The sequence below is a fragment of the Ambystoma mexicanum genome, chromosome 5q (genome assembly GCF_040938575.1).
Source record: "Ambystoma mexicanum isolate Mex_15411 chromosome 5q, UKY_AmexF1_1, whole genome shotgun sequence".
NCBI lineage: Eukaryota > Metazoa > Chordata > Amphibia > Caudata > Ambystomatidae > Ambystoma > Ambystoma mexicanum.
This window is the reverse complement of record NC_090933.1, coordinates 781,929,657-781,946,097: the sequence shown is the minus strand read 5'-3', so window position 1 is coordinate 781,946,097 and position 16,441 is coordinate 781,929,657. Positions and strand designations below refer to the sequence as shown.

Here is a 16,441-nt window from a genome sequence, read left to right as displayed (position 1 = left end):
TCAGGGGCTGAAAGTTCATTCAATTTTCATCAATCTACAAATATTCAGAAAAAGAAAACACATATGTATATATCAGTAAATCATCTAGACCCATAATTTTATGCAGGTATCCAAATTCAATCACCTTCTGGCTGAATAGTCATTTTTGATAAAGTCCAAAGAACCTAAAATGTTTTCTCACAATGAGCTATTTTTAACAAACAAAGTACATTTGTACAAAACCTAAATTGTAGGTGCTTTAGTGGTTCATAGACTAAGAATTGTCTAGAGGTTTGGACGACCATTCAACAGAATCAATGTTAGGTATATCAAAAGACAGTGTATTTCAAATAATCATAGTAATTTAGGAACTGGGCATACCGTGTGCTGATCAGTGTGCCTTCCTAAATCGTAAAAAGTGGGAAGAGGGCCGCGTGTTCACCATGTGGTTCAATGAAGGTCTACCACACCTGAGAAAATATAGATACAGAATAGTGCAAAGGAAAGGTTTCTCGCATTTGGATGAACTATCATCAAAACTAAGAGTAGAAGCACTTATTAGTGTGGTATTAAGACACTTTCGTGAGAACGGCCATAACATCACCCAACTACGCTGGGTAGTTTTAGAAACAGTACATTCATTACCTAGAGGTGGAGATTTTGCTAAGAAATTAGCACAGAGGGAACTATGGTGGATACACAAATTAGACGTAGTCCAACCACATGGTCTCAATGAAGAATTGAATAACGTTGAATAACGTTGTTGACAAAATGAATAGATGTGGTTAAAAAATGTACAGTTCTATTAACTGAGTGGGTTATTGTGGAAATTGTCTTTCAAAAATGTTATTTGTTTTTTTTTAAATAATTTTTCAACTTCAGCGGAGTCAGAATCAACCTGTATTACATAGGTGTAGATTTATACTTTGTGGTGTGAGACCAGGAATGTTTTTTACCCCAATTAGATTGTGCACTCCATTATGGGGAGACAGGACTTGTAATGGGCTTTATACCTTATGTCTAACAGATATTCTTCAACTTCCTAACATTGCACCTTTAGTCTAACATCAGCCAGATCTACCTCCCCCTTTCTTTAAATAAAACCTTCTGAGATTCTCATCCGCTCTACTCTGACACTTTGGCATCTTGTACCTCCACCGCCCCTTACCCGGGTTTATCCGATGTACACAGATTGTCCAATTCCCTGTGAGAGATGTCACTTTTTGTTTCTTTGCGCACAACATATAACTCGTACACTCCACGAGGGAGATAGTTTTCTAACAACATATACAGTACCAGCTACCCAGAGTCCTTATTTCATTGGATCTACACTCTATTATTCATACGCCACACGACAACATGTTTACAGTCGTGACATCACACACGTCAGCAAAGTGATGACGTCACGCATATTTAATCGGCCATGTTTTTCAATCACTTACACGGCAACATTCGAACGCTTCCCTACTGCATCTGCAGCCATCTAGTTGCTTGTAAGTATATTCAATATTCTGTTATTTTCATTTTTCTTAGACATTCCCTCTTAGCAAGGGTCTTTATTTTCCCGCTTTTATCTTGCTCCTCTGATATAGACATACAGAGCTTCTACCGTTCGATTCTGTGAATACAACTGATCTCAGCGGCTCTCGCCCGAGCCGGACAGCTGATTCTCACGTCCAAACCGCTACTTACCTTGTACTCGAAGGAGCACAAACCACACTAGTAAGTGCTTCTACTCTTAGTTTTGATGATAGTGCGAGAAACCTTTCCTTTACACTATTCTGTATCTATATTTTCTCAGGTGTGGTAGACCTTCATTGAACCACATGGTGAACACGCGGCCCTCTTCCCACTTTTTACGACTTAGGAAGGCACACTGATCAGCACACGGTATGCACAGTTCCTAAATTACTATGTTTATTTGAAATACACTGTATTTTGATATACTTAACATTGATTGTGTTGAATGGTTGACCAAACCTCTAGACAATTCTTACAGTCTATGAACCACTAAAGCACCTACAATTTAGGTTTTGCACAAATGTACTTTGTTTGTTAAAAATGGCACATTGTGAGAAAACATTTTAGGTTCTTTGGACTGTATCAAAAATGGCTATTATTTTGCCAGAAGGTGATTGAATTTGGATATCTGCATAAAATTATGGGTCTAGATGATTTACTGATATATACATATGTGTTTTCTTTTTCTGAATATTTGTAGATTGATGAAAATTGAATGAACTTTCAGCCCCTGATGAAGAGAATGATCTCGAAACGCGTTGGGCATATATGTTTTTAATAAATTCTTTTTGAGAAAAATTTGATAAAGAAAAAAGACTGATTATTCTGCATGAAATTTGCACCTCAGACCTACAGAAAAGATATTTACTGAAACAGTTCTTCCTACAACTCTAAAACTACTGGGCTTATCTAGCCATTGATAGTGTGCAGGGGACGGGAGTTCCCTAACTGGGAACTTATTTGTGTCTTATTGTATTGACAACCCATATGCCAGGGCTGTTTCTCCTCTGCACCTTAAATTTGTTTATTACATATCCGAATTGAATGAACTAATATTTTTACCTATTTCTACATATTTGGAGTGTATGGTGTTCAAATCCACATGGCCAGCAAATACAAATTTACAGTGACAGTGTAATTTGTGAGGCCTCAGGTTCCCTTACCGAATGTGTGCTCATCATCCCCCTCTTATGGTGCTTTCTGTGGCAAAACAGAGGGGGAGGGTAGGGGGCCTGTGGCTTATTAAGGGACAGGATTATAGGCTCCTGCAGAACCAAGAAAGGCAGTCAATGACGATTTATGAACATCTATTTTTTTGTTGTGCAATTTTTGGGGGCGGGGGGTGGGCGGTGATGGCAGAGGGGTCCATTCCACCGTGTGCATGCCATTTCAACTGGACGTGATAAAAGGTCCCAACCCAGAAGTGGTCAAATTAGTATTTCTTTTTAAAGAAATTAAAAGAAAGAGGTGTCGATGTGCATTGTACATAAAAACTCATTTGGAAGGTTAGTAGCAAACAAAGTCCAAAACATAAATACTTTCTCTTGATTCCAGGAACAGCCTCAGAGAAGAACAGTGATGCAGACCCATTGGCTGAACATTGAAGTTCAGATGTTTTGGAACCTCACAAACACAGTTTCAAGCACTGAAATCTCTTCATTGGCTCCACGTGGCAACAAGGATGAAGTTCAAGACCCTCTGCATCGTCCACAAGGCTTTCTGGGGCCAGAGACCGTAATACCTCCAACTCTCTACCGAGATATCTTCCTACTTGGGTGCTCCGCTCCTCCAACTCCCCAAGGGTCAGTCACTTCTCCAAGTAACGAGTAGGGATCAGATCTCTTTCTTTGGCTGGTGCCTTCCTCTGGAACAGCCTCCATGCCTCTCTGAAACTTGAGCGGAACCATCTCTGGTTCCGGAAGCACCTCAAAACCTTCCTCTTTGCTTCTGCCTTCTCTCTTCCTCTCCCCTGCTCCCGTTTGATCCATGCACTGGACACCTGGCCACCCTCTGAATTCGGGCCCAGGTCCCCGCTTGTCCTGCTGCAAAGCAGCACTGCCTCTTGGCACCCCCTGTACTTGGTCTGTATCTGTAACCCACCAGTCCCCTCTCCACTTATTGGACACTCGTTGTCTACACTTCTGAGCACACGCACTTGCCACCCGTTGGCTGCACGACTTGTTGCTTCTGTTTTCCTTGTCCTGTACTTTTCCATCTTCCTCCCCCGGCACATCTCCCCGCCCTGTTCCCTTGCATTTGCATGATCTGAATGTCACCAGGCCTAGTAAGATACCTGTTTTTTGTCCTCCCTCCGTTTGCCATCCCTTGCCTTGTCGCGCCTTGAAACACTTGTGTATAGGCGCATTATAAATATCATATGAATTTTAGGATATACTATTTTCAACTTGCTGGGTATATTTTGGTTGTTAATAGATTCACTTTTTTTATGAGGATCAACGCGTTAGTAGTAGTGTTTGAGAGCATGTTATATATTTTCCAGCGTGTTAGAGAAAAAAAACTCTACTAATCCTACCCCTATGGGACTTCAAGATAGCTCTGTAACTGTTTTAAAGTTGAGTATTCAAACGACTAGCGGAAGGAGCGCAATTGTTTCCCTAGACAAATACCCGTTAATGCTCTTGTGAATATTAGGGCTCAAAATGAAGCCAGACCTGCCTACATTAGAAAAACAAAAACTTGGAGAAATAAGTGACCCGAGCCACACCCACGTGGTCTCCAAACTGTGCCCACCTGCCCACCCACATGTTGTTAAAAAAAAAAGAAAAGAAAAACAATATATATTTTTTTTTAAAAAAAAAAAGACTACCCTGTGGTGTTGCTGTACAGGTCAGGATTCCAGATATGGGCGGTATTTGCATTGCATACTGACTCTACGCCCACACCGCTATGTGATCGGCTGCTGTAGTCTTTCAGTAGCCAATCGCATGATGGCATCGGCTGAATTTCTCGATATCCAGGAAACCCGAAGTGACTACGTTCTTACCAGCAGAGTCGGAGAAGAGTGGAAAAACCCAGAGTCTCCAGGTTGCAGGTCTGAGTGGAGCAAACATTTAGATAAGAAATGCCAAACTCCGTTTTAATCAATGGTTGCATGGTAACTGTATTTGGAAGTATATTTTAAGTATTTTAAGTTTTATTGGTTTGTGATAGACCTTAAAAAAAAAAGTTACAAGGACAACAGTAGAAGAAATAAAACAAATGATAGTGAACACACACAGGATCCTTCTCAGAAACCACAAGATCGTTAACCATCATCCTCGCTTTATATGTTGTTCACTTCCACTCAGTGTCACTTTGACTCTTCATTTGGTTTGGTTTAGTGTCCAGTCAAGCTCTAAATAATACTTCTATGAACTTTTAAAAGAATTGGATGCCTTTTCGCATCACTGACTGGTTTATTAAATTGAAGGTGTTTTGGGGCTGCGTTTTGAACCCCAGAAGCACTTCCTGGTGAAAAAGAGGCTGAAGCAATTTATGTGTTGGGTCGTCATCTAACGAGCATGAATGCCCTTTATATATTTAACATTAGATAAAGGTGCAAAAAAAAGATCTCTCGGATAGTTTAAGTTTCAGGTAGAACATTAGATAACAGAATTGGGTAATCAAGATTAGTTCAGGATTACAAACATCAAATACAAATAATGTGAAGACTAAAAGGAACAACTATTGCCCGTCTTTCTTTCACACGTCCTTTATTTTAAATGCAATGGAGCCAGAAACAGAAAGGGGGTTTTATTCTGCAAGTAAGGGCTTAGGCAGTATCCAACTTTTTTCTCATGTAAAGGTGTGCTGATTATATGTGTGAAACAGTTACATTTGATTGCACAAGGCAGTCCCTCCTATACTTTCTATGGTCCCATTCTCCAAGGGTAGAGGAAGCAGAATGCCAAGTGCACCTCGCCTCTGCAGCCACAGCCCTTGCATGCAAGCCCCATTACCTCCATGTCCACTCTTCCTCGTCCCAGTACTTTCCTCATGAGGCCCCTGCCTCCGACACAGGACCTTCTTTTATTTATTTTTATTTCTATAACTCCTCCCCCACACCCACGTCACTTAGTTTAATTTTTCCTGCCTCTGTTTTTTCTTCCCGGCGTGGGGGAGCTCAGATTGCTTGCCCCCTGGTGGGGCTGTGTGGCGGGGCCTTCGGCTCCCTCAGGTGCGGCAAGACCCCTGGGTTCCCTGCGGGGCTCGGGACCCAGTCGAGTCAGGCAGCCTTGCCTGGTTTCTGCAAGGCTATAGCCAGCGCAGGGTATCATGGCCCGGGTCCTTGGAAACAGACCCGGGTTAAGGTAAGGAGTTTGGGGGCATGTTTTTCCTGTTGCCATGCTGCATGGGCGGCTGTGCACTGCTTGGTGGCTCCTTTTTTGTTTGATCCAAATGATCCAGAGGTGGGTGGGCTCCGTCTCTGATGCAGCAAGCATGCAGTGTTGCCATAGGAATTAATTGTCGTTATTCCTATTGGTGGTTGTTCTTTCTGGCCTCTATTTGAATGTGGGAGAGGCACATTGGCAATTGTTTGTATGTGGAGCCTTGGTTCAGTGGGCTTTGGTGGTGAAGCAGGCTTCCTTTGGTCACTGTTTTTGGACATACTCAACATGGGAAAACATTCTGCAAAGAGCAGGCATCTGGTCCTGTCATCTTCTCCGGAGTTATACAGAAAGAGAAAGAAGAGGGCTAAGCGTATTTCCCTGAAAAGAAAGGAGTTGAAGAAGCTACTTATGCATCATAGAGGGAGTCGCACACATACTCATGGACACAAGCGCAGGGGTCCATCTTCCTCATCCTCCTCTTCTTCTGGCACTGAGTAATCGGCCTCTTCTTGATCTTCTTCGGCTGATGCAGAAGGGAAGTATCTGGACAGAGAAGGAGTGGAGGAGGTGCTTGCTCAAGTGGGGGATTGCATGGGATTTTCGAAGCCCCTGGTACCGGTGGTGGGGGCAACCCTTCTATTCGCCAGTATAGGCATACCCCTAGGAAGGGGTTGCCATTGGTTTCCGATATCCGGGAGAAAATCCTTTGGGAATGGCATGACCCAGAGAAGTTTGCAATGCCCCCCTTCATGCCCAAACTTTACCCATTGAAGGGCGAGACTTTACTGTGTGATCCAGTTGAGGTCAACGATATCCTCGCCAGCCTGGTGGGTTGCTCCTCTATGTCGGCCGGGGAGGCGGCCATCCGGGATCCAGTGGACCGCCGAGTTAATTCCGGCCTTAACAAGGTTCTTGCAGGGGTGCATCTGGCCCTTCGAGCAAATATCTACGGCTCCTACACGGCTGAAACGGTGCAGAATGGTTTCAGGAAGTTGAAAAAGGCGGTGAATTACGGCTCTGATTGTGCCCCTTTGCTTACAGACATGCAGAGATCAGTTGAACTTTTCACCGATCTGGCTTTTGATAGGGTGCGTGGTTCAGACATGGCCATGGGGGCTGGTGTATCTGCCCAGAGGCATTTGCACCTGAGGGACTGGAAGACTGATGGGTCTCAGAAAGCGGCTGTCCTGAAACTTCCTTTCACTAGGTCTAGGCTTTTTGGACATTCCCTTGAGGATAAGGTGCACAAAGTTTTTAGGGCGGACAAACATGCTGACAAACTTCGACGCAAGCTTCGTCCAACGGCCAAGAAGTGTTCCTCTGGTGCTGGTCCAGTGACCAGCAGGTCTTTCCCTGGCTCCTCATCACATTCTTTCGGAGAGCTAGGGGGTGGGGAGGGGGGGTCGGGGTCCTACACGCTCTTCGCATCCTGGCCCGGCACCTAGGTCCTGCCAGTTTGGAATTGCCGGTGGGCAGGCGGCTCCAGCAGTTTTTTCAAGTATGGGAAAGGTGGCGTTCCGACTCATGGGTTCTGGACACAATGCAAAGGGGTTATCAAGTGCATTTCCTGTCTCCTCCTGTCCAGCATTGCATGGTTCGGACTGTGGTTCCCAGGTCTCGGCTCAAGAGGTTGGCCATGGACGCAGCTCTCTCCGAATTAGTGTTAAAGGCAGACATCATGCCTGTTCAGGGTCAGGGGTTCTACTCGTGGGTGTTCCTATTCCCCAAACCTTCGGGGAAGTATCGTCTAATTCTGGACCTCAAAGCCCTGAACTACTTGGTCCCGTAGGAACACTTCAAAATTGAGATTTTACAGAACATTCTTCCAATGTCATTCAAGGGGGATTGGATGACATCTCTGGATCTCCAGGATGCTTATTACCACATGGCTCTCAGTCCCTGGCACATGAAGTTCTTCCGCTTTGCAGTGGGATCCGACATTTTCAGTTCAGTGCGCTCACGTTCGGACTGCGATCAGCCCCCAGAGTATTCACCAAGCTGGTGGCTGCCCTGGTGGCACACTTACATCTGCGGGGCATTCAGGTATTTCCCTACCTTGACGATCGGTTGATCAAAGCGTCCTGCCGGCAGACTGTCATGTCTCATCTCCGATTGGTCTGCCAGGTATTGCAGGACTGGGGTTTCCTGGTGAACTGGCAGAAGTCTCAACTGGAGGCTTCTCAGGATCTAGTTTTCATTGATGCACAGGTTTGCACCAGGATGGGGAGGGTGTTCCTGTCCCTGGAGAGGGTCCGTCGCTTGCTGGCTGTTCTGGGCAAGGTTCTCAGGAGGCAGCATGTCCCGGCTCGCCTATTGCTGAAATTGCAGGGGCACATGGCTTCTTGCGTGTTCTAGTTCCCAGGGCCCGTCTTCATTTACGCCCCCCTGGTGTCTTACCTTCTCTCCCACTGGCTCCCGACATCTCAAGCTTTTGAGGCTTTGATTCCGTTGTCCGCAGTGCTGCGAGTCTCCCTGCAGTGGTGGTTGGGGGTTCCGAAACTACGGGCTGGGGTGTCCCTGATCATTCCTCCTGTGACCACACTTACTACCGATGCCAGTGGAAAGGGTTGGGGGGCTACGATGGGGGTCCTCTCTGCTCAGGGGTTGGGGAATCCGTAAGAAAGCCATTCAACATCCAATTGGCGAGAGTTGGGTGCCATTCTCTGGGCTCTGGTGTACTTCAGGAGGTTGCTGGTAGGCCGGGCAGTTTTGGTCCGGACGGACAATACAACAGCTGTGGCTTACGTCAACTGCCAAGGGGGTTCCGGCCGCTCCTTGAATGCCCAGGCAGCTCAGATAGGCGCATGGGGGGAAATCACATCTGGTGTCCCTGGTGGCTTTGCATATCAGGGGGGGGTGGACAATGTTAGAGCGGATCTTCGCCGCCGCTGGTTTCCCCTCCTCGGTGGAACTGGTCTCGTCGGCCCAGGTCTTTGCAGAGATCTGTGTCAGGTTCGGGACCCCTGTTCGCATCTCCGGCCTCAGCAAAAGCTCCCCTCTTCTGCTCTCGTTTTCAGGCCGAGGGTGCATGGGGGGTGGACGCCCTCTCTGTGCAGTGGCCTCAGGGTCCCCTTTATGCTTTTCCACCTATTCCTCCTCTGCCCTGGGTGGTTCAGCGCATCAGAGTGTCCAGGGTGACTATTGTTGTTGGCTCCGTTATGGCCCCGCCGGAGTTGGTTCCCCTCTCTGTTGGAGCTTCGATCCCAGGAGCCTTGGCTGGTTCCGAAGTGGCCTAGTCCCCTTCTAGGGGGATCTGCGGTTGTGGGTCCGCCAGATACAATGGGCAGTGTGGCTATTTCACAGGCTAGGCTGATATCTCAGGGGTTCTCTGGTCCTGTGGTAGAGTCCATAAAGAATGCTCTTAGACCCTCCACTCTCAAGGCTTACGGCAGGCATTGGAGCCATTTCCGGGACTGGTGTGGGTGGTGTGGGATCCCTCCCCTACGTTCTGGCCTTCCCGCTATCCTTCAATTCTTCCGGCATGGGTTTGACAAGGGCCTGGCGGTTTCCACGCTTCGCTCTCAGTGGGCCTCCATAAAATTCCTTTTGGGGGACTCTGATGGGCACTTGGATGGGGAGGTGTTGGTGGGGAAGTTGCTCAGGGGTTTTTCTTCTTCCCGTCCTTGTACTTATAAGGGGCTTCCACTTTGGGATCTCCCTCTTGTCTTAAAGTTCATTCAGGGGCCTCCTTTTGAGCCCATTTCCAAGATTGATATGAAACATCTGACGCTGAAGACTTCCTTTCTGATTGCCATAACTTCTGCTGGTAGGCTTGGGGATATTGGGGCTCTGTTATGTCACCACCTTTCCTGAGGGTTCTGCCAGACTCGGTGGTGCTGCGGTGCGATCCGAAGTTTCTCCCTAAAGTTGTTTCTCGGTTTCACACCTCTCAGGATCTGGTTCTCCCTGCTTTTTTTCAGAATCTGCAAACGCCAGAGGAAGTGGCTTGGCATAACATTGATGTGCGGCGGGCGGTGTTGGAGTATTTGGCTAGGACTGCCCCTTTCCGCCAGTCTTCTGATTACTTTTGGCCCGGCTGGGGCTGGGCGTAAGGCATCTGTAGTGTCCATTAACCGATGGATCCGTGTTGTGGTCTCCATGGCCTATGTGGCTTCTGTCCAGCCTGTGCCTGTGCACGTTCAGGGGCGGTCCACCAGAGGTTTGGTGGCCTCATGGGCCGATGCAAGTGGGGGTTCTCTACAGGAGATTTGTAGGGCTGCGACTTGGGCTGATCAGAGCACCTTCATCAACCACTATAGGTTGAAAATCTCCCACTCGGGGGTTGGTTCCTTCGGGGTTGGGGTTTTTGTCTGTGGGGATGTAAATTTGGAGTTATTAAAGATGAGTGTTTCTGCACTGTTTTGACTCTGTCTCATTGGGACCTTTTCCCGTTGCTACTTTGGTATACCTCATGAGGTAAGTACTGGGACAAGGAAGAGTGGACGTGGAGGTAATGCTCGGATTACTTACTGGTAATCCTCATTACTCCTAGTCTTACTCTTCCTCGTCACAGTACTGACGAGCCTCCTCACCCTCCCTGCAGGGAAGGTCCCATGCTACGGCTTGGTAAGTTGAAACTAAGTGACAAGGGTGTGGGGGAGGAGTTATAGAAATAAAAAGAAATAAAAGAAGGTGCTGTGTCGGAGGCAGGGGCCTCATGAGGTAAGTACTGTGACAAGGAAGAGTAGGACTAGGAGTAATGATTACCGGTAAGTAATCAGAGCAGGACTCACAGAGTGGATGTGTGTTGAGGGTTGCAGGGGGCAGCATCTACATGCATGCCCAAGTGTCCAGTGCACACCTGACAATTAAACATGCCTTGCTTCCTTGCATGCACATGTACTGAGTGGTATTCGTGTTGGGTGATCATTGGAAGCGCCTGACCTTGAACAGTCCAGCACTGTCAATAACACGTAAAAAAAATGAAACCGATATGAGCATGGCAAGCAAAAATGGGGCAGTTTAATTCTGTCAAGGGTGTGAAAAGTCCTCTTTCTGGATTGAGCTTCGTCCTGTTCCAGGCCTACGAGAGCAGAACCCAAGCGCTGGGGAATCTGGAACAAGCAATCACTGCTGCATCAGTGATGGTATGCAATTGTGGACGTGACAGTCCCTTCCGGAGACAAGCGCCCCCTCACAAATTCTGTGTGGGGGAGAATCTGACCATGGAAACTCGACTCACCTTTGTGGATCTGCCCACTTGGAGAATGCAACATTTATCTCCACCTGTTCACACATGTCACTGGCAGTTGGAGAAGATCTTTGTGAAACCGGCCCAGTTTAAAGTCCATCCATGTTCTGGCCTTAAAGAGCATACACAGTGTTTCCTCCTGTCTTGCACGTTTGCTTCGGAGTGCATGGAACCTTGGTTGTCCCACCACGGCATGTCCTGATGTGTGCAATGCTCCCCAGTGTTCCATTTGTGCTAGTTAGTCGAGTCACCTGCATTTCCCATATGAGTCGGATGCCTGGTGTATCCCCACCTACCTCCTGGGGTGCTCCTCTGTCTTACAATAAAAGACACTTACCTGGACCAGCTGCCTCCCGTCATCCTTTGGCCCCTTACCTAATATACACAATTTCTCCATTACAAATAAAATGTGGTTTCAGATTTTCTGCAACACCACACACAACACAATTGCTGGTTAGAGCAATCAGTTAATGCCAAAGAACACATAGAATTTAATTCCAGGCTTTCCGCAAATAGCACTACATCGTCCACTGTCTTGGAATTTGACCCAGAGCACCCTTTCTCCAATATCTAATATAAGAGACAAAGCCCCAGAATACTTTCCAATAAGTAAGCCATATACATTCTACTTGACTCACTTTCAAATCAGGAAAGGTTTGTCCTATTGCACACAAAACACCAGCTATGATACCACACGCCCCCTGGCTGCTTTCAGCCTAGCCAATCTCAAACAGGGAATTAAAGCTAGAGAAGAAAACACCTCAGGCCTTTAAACCTCATATAGCGTTATCTGTGCCCGGGTTTACTCCCTCATCGCCTAGCACAAGCAAAAGCAGTGTGCTGCACTCCGCTTATGAGCAGACTTCATCACAAGTCTGGAGAAAAGGCAGCACATTAGAAAGAAGTGAGATGAAGAAACATAGAAGAGTGTAGACACGTAGCAAAATTTGCCATATAAAAATGAATAGTACATTAACTCCGAATTAGAATCGTCCATAAACTACAGTGACGGGGTTGGCAGACCATAACCAATAGTAACGCCCGACCCCCTAAATTAGTAGGCCCACGCACAGAAAGGGCCGTCAACCAAGATGGCTACCATCAAAATGGCAGCTGGAGCTCAAACAGGAGCCTCATCTTCATGGCAGGAGGAATGAGAAGAAAATGGAGTGCAAGGAAAAGTGGGACAGAGTAGCAAAGGGGATGCACATAATTTGAGGGGCAAAGTTAGAGGAAATGAGTGAGGCAGTAGGTGGGTGCCAGCAGCCAACAGCTTGCTCAGAACACATGCTTATATTAGGAGGCATAGCCCACGTTCAATTATAGAAAGAAGCCCACATGTTCAGCAATGACGTAGAGATCTAGAAAAGTAGAACCACCAACTAATCCAGCTCATGACGGAGTGGGACTGTGAGAAACAAACTGCGTCAAAAACACCACATCCTGAAGAGTATGCCACGTGACCCAGAGGCACAAATAATTTACAGAGTTAGGCAGGGAGCCCGTAACCTTTGACTCTCCAGATGTTTTCAACTGCAACTCCCATCAGCAGGAGCAATCGGAGCTAGTAGTGAGGGGTCACTGGAATCTTAGTCCGAAACATGGAAAGCAGCAGGTGCCGGGCCCCTTGGTGGAGCGGAAACCAAAACCGCAGATAGAATAATATGTATAAAACGCTATGCTACTGTTTAGGAATTAAACATCTTTTCAGCTAGTTACAATGTTGTAAAACCTCAACTAGAGACAGGGATTGTAGTACAAACATTAGGCAGAGAGAGCATATTGATGTTCCATGTATGAGAGGTAATGAGTTATTTATACTGCATCTTTGTATTTTTAGAAAATTAGGATATATTTATGTTAATAAGGTGAGAGACATACTTGGCACCATAGGAAATACAGCTATTAGAATAATGAAGAGGGGTCTTCAATTGTTAAGATTCATTGCAACGCACGTGTTCTCACTCCCAAGATAGAAGAATCTATCTAATTAAAGTGTATGCAGGGCATGGGTGTTAAAATGGCAAGCGGCTCTGGGCTAGCTGTAAAGTACCTTACCTTTCACGGGCACCTTGATCATTATATGGGTACTAAAAAACAGGTGCGACGAGCATGGTCATTCCAGCACTGCAGATTACTGCAGTTTATGAATGAGGTTATGTAACAATCCCTCAGTTATAAAGTAGTGTATGTTAATAGTTACATTGCATTGCGGAGGCAATATAAATACTTAATTCTTAATTATCACATGAGGATGTGTGAGAGCGTTGCACAGGTTTCAGACATTATAATGACCTGATATTTTAAGCAGCATACGTTATGCGTGTGGAGGGAGGGGGGGGAAGGGCAATGGAAGAGGTGGCGAGTGTTGCACACAAAAAGCGGAGGCACATTCAGCAGCAATGTCCACACAACTCATATTTACCACAATAACCAGTGCCGATTACATGACATCAGTCCCACTTACGGAGTCTCGCTGAGTCCAGATGTTATGTTATTGAGGTTGGGCCACACCCCGCTGCCATATGCGTCTCTTGGTGCCAAGTGATAGGCAAGGTTGTGTAAATTGGGACACAGGATAACCGCACGATGGTTTTGCTGTTACATTGTTGTGGGCAGGCTGCCTGGAAAAACACAGGTTTTGCGTGCAGGTATATCGTTTATCTGGTGGGGTTTGTCCGAAGTGCCAGGGTGCGTTGGAGGGGCCTGTGTTGTACACGTTAGTGGGAGGGAAGCAGAACACTGATGGGTTTTGTGTATGTTGGAAGGGGAGAGTTTAATGGCCATGTAGGTGGCTGTCCATGTGCAGAGCATATAGTAGAAAGTAGAATTGTAATCCATGGTACCCTGCACAAGGTGTATTCTTCACCAAATGCAACTCCATTCGTTGCATGTCCTACATTGCATTCCATTCATTTTGAAAAGGCATTACAGCACAGACCAGCCGTTCATCTCCGGTAGTGACGAGTCAAAGAAAGCAATGGGTATGCAAGCAGTGGTGGCCATTTAAAACAAGGTACCAGGAACGAATCGGGAAGCAAGTGTGAGAAAGCTTCAGAAGGAAGTACATGCGCCACTGCTAGTTTTACAGTTTTACATGTTTTATGAAATCAGGCAAAATGCTGTGAAGAATGTACCAAGGAAAACTACGCTGAGCTGACAAGGCATTGACGATGTTCTTTGCCTGGTAGAGAGGAAGACAGCGTGATATTACGGTTGTCCAAGTATGAAGTTGGTTGATGATTCTGTGATCATGCCACCAGGGGGTACTGGTTCGGCACAGATCATATGGCGCATGCGGCGCATGCAGAGAATGTGGAAACACCTTATTTAAAAATAAATGATTAGCTATTTACTGTACTTATCTATGAAAATCACCTGGTCTCTAGAATTCCCAGAAGCTGGCGCTCAATGTACAGAAGCTAACTCTTCAATTTAAAAACTGTAATAATATCATAAATGCCAACATTATTGATTCAATTCAGGAGTCCTGGATGCATAATGGAGAAATGAACACAGGACAGGCATCTCCTGAATGTAATGGATAATGTTGGCATGTGAAGACAACGCAAACAAAGGCGTATTGCAGATAAAGGCTTACTTCTGCAAGACAACATACTCACCAAACGTGACGTTGACCAAGGGTTCAGACTTATCGTGCTTTACTTCAGTCACAGTTTCACACTTTGCATTGGTGGAACGGACATCCTTTGAGCTTATAGTTTTCAGAAATTCTCTGAATGGGATTAAGAAAAAAAGCAATTGCAGTAAGATTGGCTTCTGTGATGATTTGGGCAGTGCAAGTTTGCGTGTGTGGATTTCACAAACATTACATAGCCAATACTAGTCTTTCTGTGGCTTGCATCTGCTTAGAATCACATGCCAACAATCTAAACAAGCTTTCCTCACAGGATATATCAATATTGTGCAATTAAATCAAATCAGCATTAGAATAAATCCACAGTTGTATTTAAACTGAACTTGAGGGGGAAAGGGAAAGGGACCAAAACGTATTGAGAAGCTATTAGACAAAGGTATACACGCATTTCTCCAACCTATTTTTGATCGTGGTACTTTTCATCGCCGGATTTTACATCGCCAGAAAACCCGTTTTTTACTTTTATTTTGGGGGGTGTTTTATTTCATTCATACTTCGTGCCTAATATTGAACCCCTGATGAATGTTCTATATTTATGCTTAAGGAGAGAAACATGTTGAGCATAATATCTGATGTAAGCTAATGAGGGATGGGAAGGTAATGCGCTTCACACCATTACAATAATGTATCACAGAAATTTGAGTATGTTTAATGAGGTGATGAACAGCTGACATATGTTTCGACACACAGGTCATCTTCAAGGCGCGCACAGTGGCTGTCTCAAATCTGGAAAATCCAATTGGATGGCCCTGAACACTAGACGGCAATAAGGACCAAGATCAAGCCATCAAGACTCTAGGCGTATACCTGGAACCAAGCATGACCATGGACAGACAGGGTAATGCCATCGCTTCCTCAGCTGCTTACCACTCCAAACTAATTAATGCATTGAGGCCTTTTTTATCACAAGACAACTGCATCACCAATGCAAGAGCCATTATAGGTTTGAGGCTAGATTACGGCAACATACTCTATGCCGGCACCTCCCAAAAGAACCTGGCAAAACTTCAAGTTGCTCAAAACAATGCCTTGAGGGCCGCAACGGATATTATCCGCAGAGAGCACATATCTGGGGAAAGAAGGCAGGTCCACTGGCTGCCCGTCAAAGAAAGGATCATTTTCAAAACACTGGCCATTGCACACAAATGCATCCATGGACTGGCACCTACCTACTTAGCTCAGAGGATCTCCATAAAACACCCGCCAGACCATCCAGGTCTGCGTATGCCAATCGCCTCACTGTTCCTCATACACGAAGAGTCAGAGCCGGTGGCTCCAGTTTCCCTACCTTGGCTGCAAGTCTCTGGAACGCCCTCCCTGCCCAACTCAGGATGATCGAATCACACACAACCTTCCGTAAAGCCCTGAAGACCAAGCTTTTCACCTAAATTGCCTCCCCCTACTGTCTCAGTCTATGACTGTCTATGCTTACTGCACCTGACTTGTAACCTACTGTATTTGATGTAACTGTTCTATCAACTGTACTGGGCCGCTATCTTGTAACCCTCAAGCAAGCCTGCATATGTATTCTTCTCAGCGCCTCTATGCCCACGGGTTGCAGCGCGCTATACAAATGCTAAAATAAAAATAAATAAAAGATCATCATCCAATTGACAAAAAGGAAGAAACGTACGGGATCTCCCTGTTCTTCCTAACGCAGCTTGATTTACCGAGCGATATATGCACCTCAGCCATTGTGGCATGTACGTTTCTTCCTTTTTGTCAATTAGATGACGATCTTGGTCCTTATTGCCGTCTAGT

At 45.9% G+C, this 16,441-nt stretch overlaps 1 protein-coding gene across 1 annotated transcript in view; it reads right to left on the bottom strand.

The window, feature by feature from the left end:
- MRPL53 (mitochondrial ribosomal protein L53) overlaps positions 1-16,441 on the bottom strand; it is a 195,354-nt gene that overhangs the window by 31,092 nt on the left and 147,821 nt on the right. The window contains exon 2 of the mRNA XM_069621268.1: positions 14,646-14,758. Within this exon, the coding sequence (XP_069477369.1) occupies positions 14,646-14,758 (113 nt within the window). The remainder of the gene's footprint in view (positions 1-14,645; positions 14,759-16,441) is intronic.